Source organism: Mauremys mutica, chromosome 1 (genome assembly GCF_020497125.1).
Source record: "Mauremys mutica isolate MM-2020 ecotype Southern chromosome 1, ASM2049712v1, whole genome shotgun sequence".
Taxonomy (NCBI): Eukaryota; Metazoa; Chordata; order Testudines; family Geoemydidae; genus Mauremys; species Mauremys mutica.
In genome coordinates, this window is record NC_059072.1 from 67,199,206 (window position 1) to 67,215,623 (window position 16,418).

At 41.3% G+C, this 16,418-nt stretch overlaps 1 protein-coding gene and 1 non-coding gene across 2 annotated transcripts in view; both read right to left on the minus strand.

Moving 5' to 3' along the window:
* The window catches only part of PTPRB (protein tyrosine phosphatase receptor type B), an 86,083-nt gene that overhangs the window by 52,421 nt on the left and 17,244 nt on the right, over positions 1-16,418 (minus strand). The window contains exons 3-4 of the mRNA XM_044978698.1: positions 14,005-14,246; positions 7,202-7,478 (exon numbers count right to left, since the gene is read on the minus strand). Of these exons, the coding sequence (XP_044834633.1) occupies positions 7,202-7,478; positions 14,005-14,246 (519 nt within the window). The remainder of the gene's footprint in view (positions 1-7,201; positions 7,479-14,004; positions 14,247-16,418) is intronic.
* TRNAI-AAU lies at positions 3,232-3,305 on the minus strand. Its single transcript has one exon. It is a non-coding gene; the product is annotated as a tRNA-Ile (tRNA).

Genomic DNA, 16,418 nt, shown 5'->3' on the forward strand with positions numbered 1-16,418 from the left:
GATGGTGGCAGCTGCTACCGCTGCTGCTGTTTTCCTGCCCCCTCCCCTTGGAACTCTGCACCTGGGAGCGTGCTCAGGGGCATTTGCCTGTGAGGAAGCTCTTTGGGGCTGGAGCATGCTCAGTGCAGATGGACTGTTGAGAAATTTTAACCAGTCGCCTTTAAAAAGCTCTGCTGAACATGTGCAAATGGTGATTTTCCAGGTGTCAGTCTGATATGATAGGAATTTCAGAGGAAAACAAGGCAAATCTCTGAACCGAGGACTCTACTGAATTTCAAGTTCCTGCTTCAAACCACAGAGGCACTAGAGCGCTTCAAATAACAGATGGAAGAAAACTGAAATGGACAAAACTACCTATTTTTCTCTTAACCTTTTGGAAACAATGAACTGATTCAGCTGAAATTAAAAAAAAAAAAATAATCCACCTGAGGCAAAGTGCAAACATAGAAAGTCTCAGGCCAAACAGTGAAAAGCTTGAAAGAGCTGCAGCAATTGAAACAGAAGGTTGTAATGGAAAGTGTCAGGCAACCTTAATTATAAGACTTTGCTACCAGGTCCACCTATAATATATAATAATCCATTAAAGACTATTATCCGGCAAATAGAAAGAATGTAAAATTATTATTTGAAGGTGATTGGTCGAATTAGAAAAAGTCACCCTTTAGGAGTCAAACAAATACTACCATTGTGTAAGGTAAGAGACGCTGGAAATTCTTAAGTGGAGAACCATAGGTGATAAATGGAACGATCTTTCATTTTCACTGAAACAACAGAATTAGGATTAGGCTGACTGACTGCAAAAGTAATCAACACTGTAATCACGTCTCTTACCAAATCATATCAAAGATAATAGCACATTATTATTTTATGTGCTACAGTTTCTTCATAATGTGCACTGTGCTGGGTGTGGAATTTAATTTCCAAGGTGTATTTTAAAAAAAAAGTTGCGTGCCTAGAAGGTGAAGTTCAGAAATTCAAACTTTATCTAATCTATCTGGCCCAGCAAACAAAACACTCAGTCCTTTGTACATCCGTTAGAACAAAGGAACAATGAGATTGGGAAATGCCTGGGCTCAAAGACCTCTGGCTGGAAACAAACACTTAAAAAACCATTTACATTGTTATAAAATTCTCTGCTGGCAACTGTCCCACACTGATATATCACAGAAATAAAACATTTTCATGAAGATATTTTTATACTATTCTATAATGAATGAATGCCTTTGAATATATAAAATAAATAAATCTGGGGGTTTAATTTTTTTTTAATTCTAATGCACTAATATCTTAGTTGCTGTGAATTTTTTCAGTAAGAGGACTTACTGGACATCCATAGCCCTTCTATGTACATTTGATTAACAGACTAGCTATGATTACAGCTGCAGATTCCCAAAGACACGATGGATTGTAATTATGGAAACATAATATATTATCCATGAGAAAGATATAATCTAGGATGTGAGCACAGGACTGAGAGCTGGGAACTCTCAAATTCCAATCTCAACTCTTTGTGGCCTTCAGCAAACCACTTAACCTCTCTCTCTCTCTCTGTTTCCGTTTCTATAAATCAGAGATAATACTTACCTACCACACATGAATTTTGTGAAGATTAGTTAATGGGCCTGATCCTACAGTCCTTAAACAATCAATTTCTTTGGGATGAGCTGCTTAATGTTTTGCTTCTTGTGAGGAATGAAGCCCAAATTCATGATGATAAAACCTTTATATCACACTACACCATTATAGATTATGAATAGAGAATATGTCTCTGGAGAGGATTATTATTATTTAAAATTTGTAATGCTTACAGGCTGACTATGTCAGGGTCCCATTATGCTCACTGCTGTACAAGATACAGTAAATGAGATTTGTCCCAAAGATCTCACAGTTTATAGGATTACAAGGATGGTCCATCAACATCTGTGGAGTTTATAAAGCCACAGAAAAAAATAAGGGGGTTTAGTCTTATCTCCAAATTGGCTTGGAGTCTGACAGAGTTTATGAACTCTGTTGGTATATTACTAGGGTGATAGAATTTTTATTCAGTTCAAATACTTAACCTCAAAGTGGTTGCTAGCACAGGTGCCTGTATATGTCAGTGGAACCAATCTGAATCAAGGCAGTAACAGTATCTACCAGTGTAGTACTTTAGGAGAATATCATAGAATCATAGAACTGGAAGGGACCCCTGCACTCAAGGCAGGACTAAGTATTATGTAAACCTTCCCTGACAGGTGTTTGTCCAACCTGCTCTTAAAAATCCCCAATGATGGAGATTCCACAACCTCCCTAGGCAATTTATTCCAGTGCTTATGTAACCTACACACCTCCTGGGTGTGTGGTTCTGTCCCATCTAGTGGCACTGAGACTACTTAAAGAGATAGATGAAATGAGTTTGCTCTACAACCTTAGCTAACAGGCAGTTGGCTTTTAGCTCATGCTGTAGAGGCTCATGCACTAAGCTCCAGAGATCCCTGGTTTGATCCTCCCTGCTGATGACTGGAGTCTATTGGCATTACACTTAACCACCCTGAGTGTTAGGAAGTTTTTCCTATTGTCCAACCTAAACCGCCCTTGCTGCAATTCAAGCCCATTGCTTTTTGTCCTACCCTCAGAGGTTCAGAAGAACAACTTTTCTCCCTCCTCCTTGTAACAACCTTTTACGTACTTGAAAACTGTTATGTCCCCTCTCAGTCTTCTCTTTTCCAGACTAAACAAACCCAATTTTTTCAATCTTCCCTCATAGGTCACGTTTTCTAGACCTTTAATCATTTGTGTTGCTCTTCTCTGGACTTTCTCCAGTTTGTCCACATCTTTCCTGAAATGTGGTGCCCAGAACTGAACACAATACTCCAGCTGAGGCCTAATACCATGTCGTACAATGTATTAAAACCCCATCTAATTATGGCTAAACTTAGTGTCTCTATGAATGAAAATATAAGAGTCAACAGCAAGTTTTAAATAATGTATTAAAAAACCAAGGAAATACCCAAATAAAAACATGATTAAGCTATCTTCAAGGTTCTAAAGACCAATTCATAGAATATGAGGGTTAGAAGGGACCTGAGGAGGTCATCTAGTCCAACCCCCTACTCAAAGTGGGACCAATCCCCAGACAGATTTTTACCCCAGTTCCCTAAATGGCCTCCTCAAGGACTGAACTCACTTCCCTGGGTTTAGCAGGCCAATGCTCAAACCACTGAGCTATCCCTCCCCCTCTGGCACATGGAGTGGCCAGCATGGGGCTTGAACCCATGACCTGGGTGTTATTAGCACCAGGCTCTAACCAGCTGAGCTAGCCAGCCTTAATTACATTTGGATTTTAAAATATGTATTTTCCCACAAATTTAACCTTAATTTAGAACTTCCTAATGTAAACATGTTTTTTTAAATAAGGGCTGGATTCAAAAAAGGACTTAGGCACCTAAGTGCTACTGTTGGTGCCTAAATCCCAGAATCAGGCCCCAATGGGATTCACAAGCCCCCTGCTCAGCTACAACTGAACCCTGTAGGCCTAAACTCACTCAACACCTACGTTTTTGCAGTAAAAGTTCCATAGGTGCCCATGTTTTTGCCAGTGTGCAGAAGAGTTTCTGCTGCTCCCCTTTAGGTGTTCAGATGCCTAAGCCCCAGTGCAATGCACAAAGCAGGGGAAGATGGGCGTTTCTCCATCTAACTTGCCTATGGAGCCCAATGCAGTTATCTTGTGAATCTGGCCCTAATGTTCTATTTAATGCCTTGAAGTCACTCAGAGGGACTACTCAGATGTAAAAAGTTAGACATGTGCATAAGTGTTTTCGGAATCAGGGCCCAAGTATTTTTATCTGAAAACATATAAAATCCAATCCTCCCACCTTTATTCATACAATGGTCCCTATTCACATTTGAATAAGGGTTACAAGACAGCCCCCTAGACACATAAGTTGTCATCACAGATTTTAAAATATCAGTAATATTGTCCAGAATAGATATATGTAAATGTATACCTTGTACACTAGTTTATATATTTCAAATACTACAGAACTGCCAATATCAATACTAAAATATGCCAAAGGCACAAACTTGATGCCTAATCACATCTGTTATCTTAGGTTTACAGTGCAGAATTTATCTGTAGAGCTCAGTTCTGATAAATTATCAGCATTTCCCTCTCATTTTCTGCTCTCCAAAAATAGCACTACTATCAAAATGAAACAGCAAGATATATAATATTTATGCCACATTTTAGGGGAGTGAAGACCAGTTGTAGAGGTACAGATATTGTCTTTTCTAATTAATAATCTGTAGACTAAAGATTCTTCAGTAAACATTGCCATGACAGACTTCACCTGAATGAACCTGCGTGGTGTATTGGATCAATGTTCTACAAATTAATAGTCTTCAGTTGTCAAATTAAATGGTAATTTAGGTAAACTCTTTTTTTCTTGTTTAGAAAAAGCCCTGTCTACTAACATATAAAGTTCTTCTTTTAATACATTAACGTATTAAATTACAGTATCTTAAAGTAATTTAAAAGTATGAATTATACTCACAAAACCAAATCAAATTAAAGGTTTTCCTCAATTTAAACCTTTTGCTTAGGAATTGCAGCATGTGTGGTATTTACTATGCATTGATCTCACTTTAAATACCAAAGCAGAATGGAGCAAAATAAAAGATAGAATGATTTTTTTTTAATTTTAGGGGCTTAAGTTAAACTTCAACATTATTTTAACTACCCTACCACTTCATATTGTAAGTGTGAACATTTGACATTAAGGTACAGCATTAAGCAAAACGTCATGGGCAAAGTGTAAACTCGGCATGAGAACCAGCCTATAAAAGCGTAAGCAATACTGAATGTTCACGAGAAGTTATGTATGTGGTCTGTGTAACATAGATGATTTTATACACATCTATATACACAATGGGACTGATTCTGCTCCTATTAAAGTCAATGGGAATTTTGTCTTTCAGTATAATCTGCCCCAAAAGGCCCCCTCACACAAACACACTCATAGGTTAGTTTCCAAGAATGAATGCCTTTATAGATTCAGTTTCCATAACTTAGTTCACAGAAGTACTGACACTAGAAGTCAGTGAGAAAAAAGTGGGGAAATCTTCCAGAAAACTAGAGTAAAATGTTGCCCCTAGTGAAAATGAAGGAATAGCTTCTTTAAAAACAAATCAAAGACATTAATTAAAACATTGTAAATAGTTACATTTGGCAGATAATTGTGTATTTCTATACATAATCCAAATTATGTAAATGACTTGACTACATTCAGGTGCTGGGTAATATTGCAAAGTAAATATTGCAAATAAAGCAACCTGAGTAGCTGCTTCCATAGGCAATTTTCAATTTCCTTGAGAGATATGTATAAAAAAACCCCTCTCTCCTTCTTGCTAACTTCTCTGCTATCCAAACCCAACCCTCACCTAGATCAAGGTAAACTAATCTGGAGGATTTCAGCTGTAAACTTTTGTCAATCTTATTACTTTGTATCCATAAGATATGTGATAATAAAATATTCTACACAGATCTGTTTCAATCATTCTATCATTTTCTTATATTCTGTGAAAGGCTGTTCACCAAGATGGAAATCTGTCAAAAACGATATATATAAACCCTTGTCTAAATTAATTATTATTACATAATCAAAACACATTTCACTTGTATAATGTATAATTGCTGTCTATGTTGCTACCTATTGCTCATCGTTTATTCAAGGGTTATATAAGAAACCTTTACCATTCAACAAAGCTTGTGATAGATACCTGCTACTTAGATAAGTTAATTTGTTATTTTTACTTTCAAAGCAATACTCATCAATATTAAAAACAGTTGGAGCAATGCATGATATAGATTTAAATTTCTGTTACTGTGGAAACTATTAGTTCTACCAAACCATTCTAAAAATATTTCTAGTGTTGAATATATGCCTATCACACTGGATTTGACTACACCAGATTGTTTTACCTTGAGTTAACTGATTGCCAGTTAACTGAGGTTAGTTAACATTATTTGGAGAAGAGGCACGGTAATTGTGATATAAGGCAATGAGGATTAGAGAGGGTCACTTCTAAGTATTCATCTACTATCACCTTCAGACATAAACAAAGACTACATTTAAAAATTGCAGTGCCTCTCTACAGCTAAAATTTCGGCAAAGGATAAAGGAAGGCATCAGATCATAGACCCGTTTACATGTTTTTAACAACTCTGGTTTGAGTCCTGTATTAGCAACTAGCAGAAGGCTGTGAAATATTATATTTCAGCAGCTTTAAAATAAAGAAATATATGAAATTAAAACATCAGTATATGTAAGAAAGGGTCCAATCTTTCTCCCACTGAAGTCAATAGTTCGGTGCAGTTCTTTGTTTTAAAGCTATAAATTGTTTGTACTTAGGAAACCCATGACATTGCATTTGCAGAATATAGATAGAAAATATTTGCGTATATTTATAGACAATTGTTTCCAATACAATAAACCTATTGAGAACAACTGGTCCTTATGTAATACCACATGTATTCCCATGATTTGTATTTGCAGGAAATGTACATACATTTTAATTTTAACTATAATCACAAGCAGTTTTATTTTAGGAAAAGATATTAGCTTTGAACAACTACCTATCAGTTTCATGGGCTGAAATTGGTCAAACTTATTTCCAATAAAGTTATGCAGAGTAAGACAGTCAGTTATCCACTCTTGATAGGTTCAGTTGGTTTATAATGGAATAGTTGTGTTTTAAATGCAAGCAAATATGCTATGAACAGAGAATCTGTAAAGTCTTTGAAGAGCATAAAGCATGTTTTATGCTGCTATTTCAAAATAGATCTTCTGTTTTGTATAATAGTTTGAAATCTATTTTTTAACAAAATAAACCCTTTAAACAAATTTAGACTATTCATAGTAAAATCTCCCTTCAATCCTAGAGTGCTACTTTTCAGCAGCACTTACTGAGAGCAACTGGGAAGGAGTTAAAGCATGGGAATTCTACAGCCAGCCTGCTGCAAACGATATAGATTTAAAGTGCCTTTGGAAATAGCGTCAATAATCCTTTGGGACATCATCTGCCTTCTATTTTCCATCATCAAAGCAAGGTCAGGAAAATCAGCTTCGAAATAAGGAGGTGGGGGGGAACAAAACATCCCAAACCCCCTTTCCTACGCTGCCAAAAAAAAAGTTTGCAGCACTTCTGCACCTGTCGCCCTTACCTGTTTGCAAGGAGATGTTGCTCGTTTCTGTGTCAGAGAGAGAGAAAATCCTGAGATGATACAAAGTCCCTGCTTCTAAGCCGATGTAGCTGCATTCGTAGGACTCGTTAGTCTTCTGGACGGGATGACACTCTGTGTGCGAGACGTTGTCAGAGCTGCACGTCAGGGTGAAGTTGCAGAGATTCCCCAAACTGCTCCATTTGAGATCGACAGACTGGCTGGAAACCCTCCACTCCGTCAGGTTGATGGCGCATTTCACAGGCTCCCCATGCCCCTTCTGGAGAGGACAACACAGCCCGTGGTTAGCCACAACGTGCCTTGACTTCTGCAGCACTCACCTGATTCCCTGCGTCGGTCTAGGGGCCATTGGGGTCGCTCACCAGGTGGGGAGACTTGCAAAGTGAGTCAAGGAAAGGAGACATTGCCCCCCTGCCCCTGGTTTGCGGGGGGGTGGGTGCTAATGATGAAGGCGGCGGTGGAAATTCACCTGGGGAGAGGTGGGCGAGTGGCAGGGGGCAGAGGGGAGTCTCTGAGCAGCAGGAAAGGGGGCTGCAGGCGAGTTGCTCTGGGATGGACTCAATGAAGATGAAATGGGGGTCCCCCCCCCGGCAGCTCACCTTGATGAGGGCCAGCGCCAGGCACAGGGAGACCCCAGCTGCCGCGCGCAGCATTGCCCCCAGTGTCTGACTGGCAATAGTCCCCGTAGTGGGGGGTGGGGAGGATAAAGAAGCGAAGTTGCCCCAAATGGGTCCTGGGTCGAGCCCCCTCCCCCCGGCCGGCCGGCGGGCGCAGGGCACTTGCTGCCCGCGCTCAGGGGGGGCCCCGCGCTCCCTGAGGTTTCCTTCGGGCAGGGGGTGCGCAGGGGCTGCCCGCGGCCGGCTGCAGGCTCCGAGAGGAGGAGGAGGAGGAGGAGGCGGCAGCTCGGCGCAGCACTTCCCACGCTGCCATGCTGACCCCGGCTGACTCTGCCTCAGCCCTGGCCGCCGACTTCCGCAATCAAAAGGCAATTTCCTCGCGTCCCTCTCCAGAGGCACAATGCGGGGAGGGAGGGGGGCAGGAGCCAATGTCTGCGGCCGGCAGGGCGCCCAGGCCGGGCTGCCCCTTGTGCCCCCCTCAGCCTGCTCCGAGACTTTCACTTTCCTCCGCTCCTTCCTCCTGGTCCTAGGCTCAGCGCCTCTCGCTCTCCCCCTTCACTTTCCTCTCCTCCCCCCGGCCCGCTTCCTTCCGATCTTCCTCCCGGGCTCCGCTCCCATCCCAGGGCTATTTCTGACCCCGCAGCGGCCAGCTGCCGATTGCCCTGGGCTTCTCCCCCCCCCCATACCCAGCGGAATCGCTTGTGTAAACCGTCTCCTTTCAGGCTTGCCTCACCCCGGGTCCCATCCAGTTCACTTTCCCAGCCCCCCTCCTCCCCCCAGCCTTTGCCGACCTGGGCTTTCCACAGATTGGTTCCAAACCTCCTTTCCCATCTGTCTAGCGACTGGTGGTGCCTCTGCAAAGTCATCATCTGGCTAGTGCTATGTTCTGGCTAAGTGTTTCAGCCCCTCCTTCATTCTCTCTCTGCCCCCCAGGGTCATTTCAGCAGTGCCCAAGATTAGATACCCAGCCGTCAACATACTCAGTCGTTATTTTTCTATCATATTCACACCAGTCTAATCTCTACCTGTAAGAACACAAAACATAATGGAAGGCTTTGTATGCCCTGGTATTTCATTTCTCCACAACTCCATGGATGGAGGAGTAACCAGTCCATCAAAGAGGGCCAAGTTATCTCCACTTCCCCCCACCCTCAACTTTTGTCCTTGAAACAATCTCCTTCCCAGTCCCTGAATAGCTCTGAAACTAAAAATACACACCACAGAAAGCAAGAAAGTCTCCAGATTCTCAGGGAACAAAGAAAATGAATTTCATACACTAAAGAAGCAGAAGCAACAGCAGAACCCACCACTTCTCCTATTTACTCCCATTTCCTTTCATTTACATTTCAAGCCATAGCAAACAAGGGGTGGGAGTGGGGGAATGTACCTAGAATTGTTTCACACCTTCAGGATAGATAACAAGCTAGAAGCAGATTGGGTAAATTTGGAGTTGAATAGAGAAGAAAGATAGGATCCCCCCTCCCTTTAAACAGGATATATTATATTTCTGCATTTTCAGTACTATATCATGTACAAGGGTTTTAACTTTCATGATCAACAATTAAGTAAGTTTGTCACCAGCATTGTTACATTTTCTTCTGTGGGCACTGACATGAAAAAATGCCTTGAGTTAAAAATGGCTATGTTTGTTAACCATCTTGGAGGAAGGGGTGGGGGTGGGGGAGAGTGCTGGATATTTCTGTCTATTGTTAGAAATAAGTGATTGGTCTGATAAGCAAGATCCAACAGTGTGAAAAGGCCAAACTTCTACCAGTTTCACTCGTGCTGAATAGTATCTTGGTCTCTGAGCCCACACTGAGCTTTCTGAGTGTGGATTCCCACACCTGTGCAAAGCTCCATTGATTTCAGTGGGACTGTGTGCAGGAGTCCACTGATGCTATTACGATCAACACATTATTCTGCACATAGTCCCATTGCAACAAATGTGGCAGAATCTGGCTCAAAATGAGGGACATCAACAAAAAATTGAGCAGCAACCCAAACATGAGATCATGCTGGATCAATTTCAGTGACATGTCTAAAATTGTTCTGTAACCACAATTATGTGATTCATAAGCTACAGTGATAATATTAGTATTATTTTTATTTACTATTTGTATTATGGTAGTGCTAGGAACCCCAGTCACTGACCAGGACCCTATGGTGATAGGCACTGAACAAACACGGTACAAAATGATGGTCTGTGCCCCAAAGAGCTATTCTAAAGTGATAAACAGTAGTTTGATAGGTAACACGTAGCATGTGTGTTAGAACAAAATAAATGTAGATCTGAAATGATCGAAGTACCTTGTTAAAATCAATTCAAGTTGAGTGATGTCTGTTTCTGCACTAGTCACTCAGACTTTCTGATATTATAAGTTTCAGAGTGGCGGCCGTGTTAGTCTGTATCCACAAAAAGAACAGGAGTACTTGTGGCACCTTAGCGACTAACACATTTATTTGAGTATAAACTTCATCTGATGAAGTGGGCTGTAGCCCACAAAAGCTTATGCTCAAATAAATGTGTTAGTCTCTAAGGTGCCACAAGTACTCCTGATATTATAAGATCATTTTTAGAAACAGTGAGGAGATAGTGCTTTCAAGAAGGACAAAATATTATCAATATTGTCACCATACCAGGGAACAGCAATCTTCAGAGACCTATAAGCATAGCATATCTGAAAAGAAAAAAAATATAGCTCCCTATTTCAACATGTGCATGTTTAAAAGCACCTGTCTTTTTTTGAACTTGTGTAGATCATACATAAGTACTTCTGATAATGCAACATGTTCAGAATCTTAAATTATAGCAAAGATGTACTTTAAAAATACATAAACTAAATATACATTTGGCATGAAAGAAGAAAAATCTGTGTCTGAGGAACATGGCAAACTTTTTTTGTTCAAATTTGCAGGTACGTTTCTAGACAATTAGCCCAATTGCCCTTTCCTTTACCATTTGGTCTGAATGAAATCAGGGGCAGCTTCATAGCTTCAACCAAATGTTGTATTTCACCTAAAAGGATTGAATTCTCCTAAAGAGGTTGTTTCCAACCAGAATAATTCAATTGTATTGTGCTATATGGCAAAAGAGAGCCAAATTTCAAAATTTCATCCTGGGAGATTCACAGGTAAGAGGATGCTACTGCTTTTTCTGTGTTGTCCTTAAACTGAGAAGCAGTTCTTTTTTTATTGAGTGACTGATTGATTTTTACTCCTGCAATCGAAAAGGCTTTAAAAGCTTCACCCTTCCTGTGTTTCCACTGGAAAATAAGTATAGGTTTGTGGACTTCCAGGAATCCTTCTATATATTGCAGAGGACAGTGACGCTCAAGGGTAAGGATTTCCAGAGATGTCTATTCCAACACAGGAATAAGGGATAGGATAGGTCATGGATGGTACTAGATTTTAACAGAATAAACAGCATAGTACCAAATAATTAATTCTAAGTTGGTACTGAACAGACACACTCTTATTAAATCAGTAAGCACAGCCTTTAGCAGTTACTGAATCAGTCTGCTCAGCCAAGATTTTTTTTTTTTTTAAAGCTGGAAGTGAGTTTTGGGAGTGCCCGGATGTGTGTCTAATAGCAGGCTCCAGTCTTTTTCAGACACTTTCCCAAGGTTTCCTGGCTTTTTTTTTTTTTTTTAACACCAACTGTGCTCTCTCTCTTTTTTTTTAATCAGAAGGAAATGGGCTTTGCATAGCTTTTGTCGCAGCTTTGAAAGTGCAAGCTGCAGATTTACTTGCAACCCAAAGCTGTTCTAAACTAAACATTTTGTTTTATTCAAGTGCCACCATTGTCCCCCCCAAAATGGATTTGTTCACAGTCAAACAACGTCAAGGCTTTTATTCAGTAAGCCATGGAGACTGGCCTGTGTTGGTACTGTTCACAGACAGCATTGTGTTCCTAACAATGATACTACGTACTTACATAGCTCTTTCTATTTTCAAAGCATTGTACAAACATACAATCCTTTAAACACCCATGGCAAGTGGACAAATACATGTTTTAACCCCATTTTACAGACAGGGAAACTGAAAGACTAGTAATTTAAGGCCAAAAATGTTAAACTTGTATGACTAAAGTGAAGCACCTAAATTAAAATGGCTTGATGTTGCTGAGATCTGCAGGTGCTCAATACCTCCAAAAATTAGATCACTTTTATGTAAATGCTTAATATGGATTTAAGTGCTTCATTTTAGGCATCTAGGCTTGAAAAATTTGACTTATGTGATTTGCTGATGTCCACTGATGTGAATCAGTGGCAAAACCAGGACTATAATTTAGGAATTCCAAGTTCACTAGATCATGATGTGGCCTGATTTTTCCAAAACTTTGATGGGGGTACTTTGTGACAGTGTGGGGAGGCAGAGTGTAAGTTTGCTATTAACAACAGAAGATATTGTGTAAAATTTCCATTCAGAGGGAAGTTACCAGTAGGCCCTTAGCATTCTAGTAGGGATGCATGTACCTTAATGGTGTTGTGTGAGAGAGCTAGCCTGATGTACTTTGAATGCAAATCATATAGGGTAACATCTAAATCACTTGCATGAAGCCTGAAAAATCAAATCATACTTGTATGCAATGCAAAATCCACCCTCAGCTCAGCACCAGACTGCGGGGTTGCAGTACAGCAACTTTACCTCTTGCTGCAGTTGCTTCAGCCTATGTGCTGGGATAGCAGCTACAGCCTCTCTGTACCTTTTGTGCAGGGTGTTCGGATTCTGGATCTGGATCCTGGGTCACATTGCTCCCCCTGTCTACCTCCAGTGCTGCTCTCCACATTAGCTCATGCAGAATGGGTGCAAACCAGGGATGTGGAGGTAGGGTGACCAGATGTCCTGATTTTATAGGGACAGTCCTGATTTTTGGGTCTTTTTCTTATATAGGCTCCTATTACCCCCCACCCCCGTCCCGATTTTTCACACTTGCAGTCTGGTCATCCTATGTGGAGGCCTTGCTTCGAGGCCTCTCCATCCACAATCTATCCATTCGGCCCTCCCCCCGAGCAAAGCCTAGGTGGTGCTGATGTCCTTGGGCAGGCCCACTGAGCCAGGGTGAATTTCACCATTACAGTGAAGACCATTGAATAAACAGAAAACTGTTATAGAGCACTCCAAACAGCTGCATGCTAGTTAGTTCTACTGGAATACACACAAAACTGGGCAGATACAAAGCACATTTCCCAGTCTCATCCAAAGTAATGCTGTCACCTAAAGTAACAACTAGACACTTTTATTTGCTTATTCCAAATTTTTAGCACAGAAAATACCCCATGGCAATAGAAGCAACATGGAATTGAGGGGATTTGAAACATCAGTATATCTGTAGCGGTGATACAACAAATTACATATCACATTTTTTAAACCTTACTGCCTGCACATAGCCAGATTTTTACAGATGATCTGTGTTTTTGCATCCACACATGGCACGTGCAAAAAACTGAGGGTGCAGTTTTTCTCCCACAGTGCTTGACTGTACCTTGAAGAGATGCACACAGAGGGAATGCTGGAAGGCATCCTATAGAGTCTGCATGTACACCGCTACATCATTTTCCAGGATGCAACTTAGTACTCTTTGCTGTTTTTTCTGGCCTATGCATAATGGCGGGCAAAGTCTGCCTCCTTCCCATCTCTGCCCTCCCTCTGTGGGTGAGTGCACCCTAAGTGAAACAAGGAGAGAGCAACCTCTGTGGTTCCCTGAGTGCAGGGCTTGTAGTTTTGCTTGACCCTTATGCAAGGTGGCAGTGAAAAAGCTCTTTACACCGTCTCCACACTGCATATCCCCAATATAAGAGCCAGGCTGAATCCAGTTCACAATTATTTAAGTCATTCAGACATCACCCGCTTATACTTGCAAACCATGTATTTAACCAAACTACCTAAATTGCACATAGGAATTACTCGCACCTGCAAAACAGCTGAAAATCAGGCTCATAAGGTTGGAATAGCACTTCTCTTTTCAATAGAGATGGAACCACAGTTCACACAGCATGCCAGTTGGAAAATCAGAAATAGCACCCTGTCCTTTGCCCGCTCAGTTGGGATGCACTTACTCTGAATATGTCCTCTTGCATTTTCAAGGTTCTTCTCAATGCATTTGACACAGATACAGAATGACTGAAAACCAGGTCCAATATATTCCAATTAACTTGTCTGCCTTACCTCTTCTGTGGTACTGAAGTAATGATGGGTAGTTGTTGGAATCCAGGATTTCTCGTTTACTTCAGACAACTTCAGGTTCAGATGGAGTTTTTCATTAATGTTTTTACTGTAGTTTTCTGTAATATTTGTGATGAAGATCTCTGTGCTACTCCTAAGGAAATTCCCAGGAGTAGATGTAATAGCATTAAAGGGTGAGGAGGTACTTCTACTGTTCTCCAAGATGCAGAAAATCCAATGCGGATCTAAGATGAATAAAGGACAATAACTAAAATTAGCTTCATATTTGCTCATCATCCTTTCTTTCAATGATAAAGACCTGGGACCTGTTATACTGTAAGTAGTTTAGTTTAAGTGTACCTGTCAGTTCTATAGCCTTTTATTTTCAGTGGAAACAGATGTTTTCTAGACCTTTCTCTTACACGATCAGAATATTTGTGAAAACCATAGTAAAATAAAATTACTGGATCATTTAAATCATCAATTTTAAGCAAAATTCCCCATTGACTTTGAAGAGGGGGATAGTGCTTTAATATTGATGGCATGGTATGGCTCACAGAATTTTGCACTTATTTTAATCTATTGGATATGAAAAGACTCCAGTTTCCTAGGGGAAAATAATTATTTGCATAACATTCCTGGCTAGAGTCCAATCTCATTTACAGGGTGTAAATGCAGCAGGACATCATTCAAGCTAATGGAGTTACTTTAGTGTAAATGCTGTCTAAATCTGGCCCTCTGTGTCACACGTGTGATGCTTGCATTTAACTTTTAATTCTTGCTTGGAAATAGTAGATCAAAGAATTCAAAACAATCTTGACAAATTGGAGAACTGTTCTGATTTAGACAAGTTGAAAATAACTAAAGATAAGTGCAAAATACTTCCCTTACTAAGGAAAAATCAAATGCACAACTACAAAATGGGGAATAACTGACTAGGTGGTAGTACTACTGAAAAGGATCTGGGGGTGATGGTGGATCAAAAATTGAACATGAGCCAACAATGTGATGCAGTTGCAAAAAAGGCTGAGGTCATTCTGTAAGATATGGGAAGTAATTGTCCTGCTCTACTCAGAACTGGAGAGGCTTCAGCTGGAGTCAGGGCCGTCCATAGGTGGGTGCGGGGCCTGGGACTATCCCCCCCATCCGCCCCAGGCCCTGCTCCCACTCCACCCCTTCACCCAAGCCTCCACCCCACCCCCATTCCATCCCTTCCCCCAAGCTCCCGCCCCGCCTATTTTCGGCTTCTGCCCCCTCCCCCGAGCGATGCTGAGAGCCGGCAGGGCAGGGCAGACTGGGCCCAGGTCGCTTGTTGCTGCTGGCAACAGACCCCCCGCTATCTCCCCAGACTGCCCTGGACCCCATGTCCCCCTGAAGCTCAGGGCCCCCACAAAGTGCAGGGCTCGGGGCAGTTGCCCCGGTCCATCCTATGGACAGGACAGCTCTGGCTGGAGTACTGTGTCCAGTTCTGGGCAGTACAATTTAGGAAAGATGTGGACAAATTGGAGACATGCCAGAGCAGAGCAACAAAAATTACAAAAAGGTTAGAAAACCTGACCTCTGAGGAAAGGTTAAAAAAACTGGGCTTGTTTAGTTTTCAGAAAAGAAGACTGAGGGGGGACCTGATAACATTCTACATATATGTTAAGGACTGTTACAAAGAGGACGGTGATCAATTGGTCTGTATCAAGGGAGATTTAGGTTTGATATTAGGAAAAAATTTCTAACTCCAACGTTAGTTAAGATTTGGGATAGGCTTTAAAGGGATGTTGTAGAATTCCCATCACTGGAGGTTTTTAAGAACAGGTTGGACAAACAGCTGTCAGGGATGGTCTAGGTTTTCTTGATTCTGCTTCAGTGCAGGGGGCTGGACTTGATGACCTCTCAAGGTCCTTTCCAGCTCCACATTTCCAAGATTCGATGATCATTTAAAACATTTCCATGTGTACTATTATACCAGTTCTGTCCAGAGAGCAAACTACCCCTGGTTGCTGTCTTTTCACGGTTCTGATAACAATTATATGAGTTAGCTGAATCATCTGCAAATTTGTACCACTGGTTTGTGTTTTTAGTCACGTATCCTTTAAGAGAATGCCAAAGTTGCAATTAGAGTGCAGGAAAGATTTTACTGCATATTTTTCCTCCACATTTTCATGTCTCTTCCTCCCCACTGATATGTATTTAATCTCCTTTCTCTGTGGCCAGTAGGGCAGGGTTCAATCTGTGGTGGACTCTCCATCTGGGAGCACCACATTTAGGCTGGGCACTTGGAACTGCTCACTGTCTTCTCCCAGAGAACTGAACCACCATGTCTAGCCTTTACTAGCCTAAAGCCCATGATACTTTGCCTGTCTTTGAAGCAGGGTCTTGCATGTGCCAGAACTTTGTTTTGGTGCTGCACCACTGCGTTGGTTGCC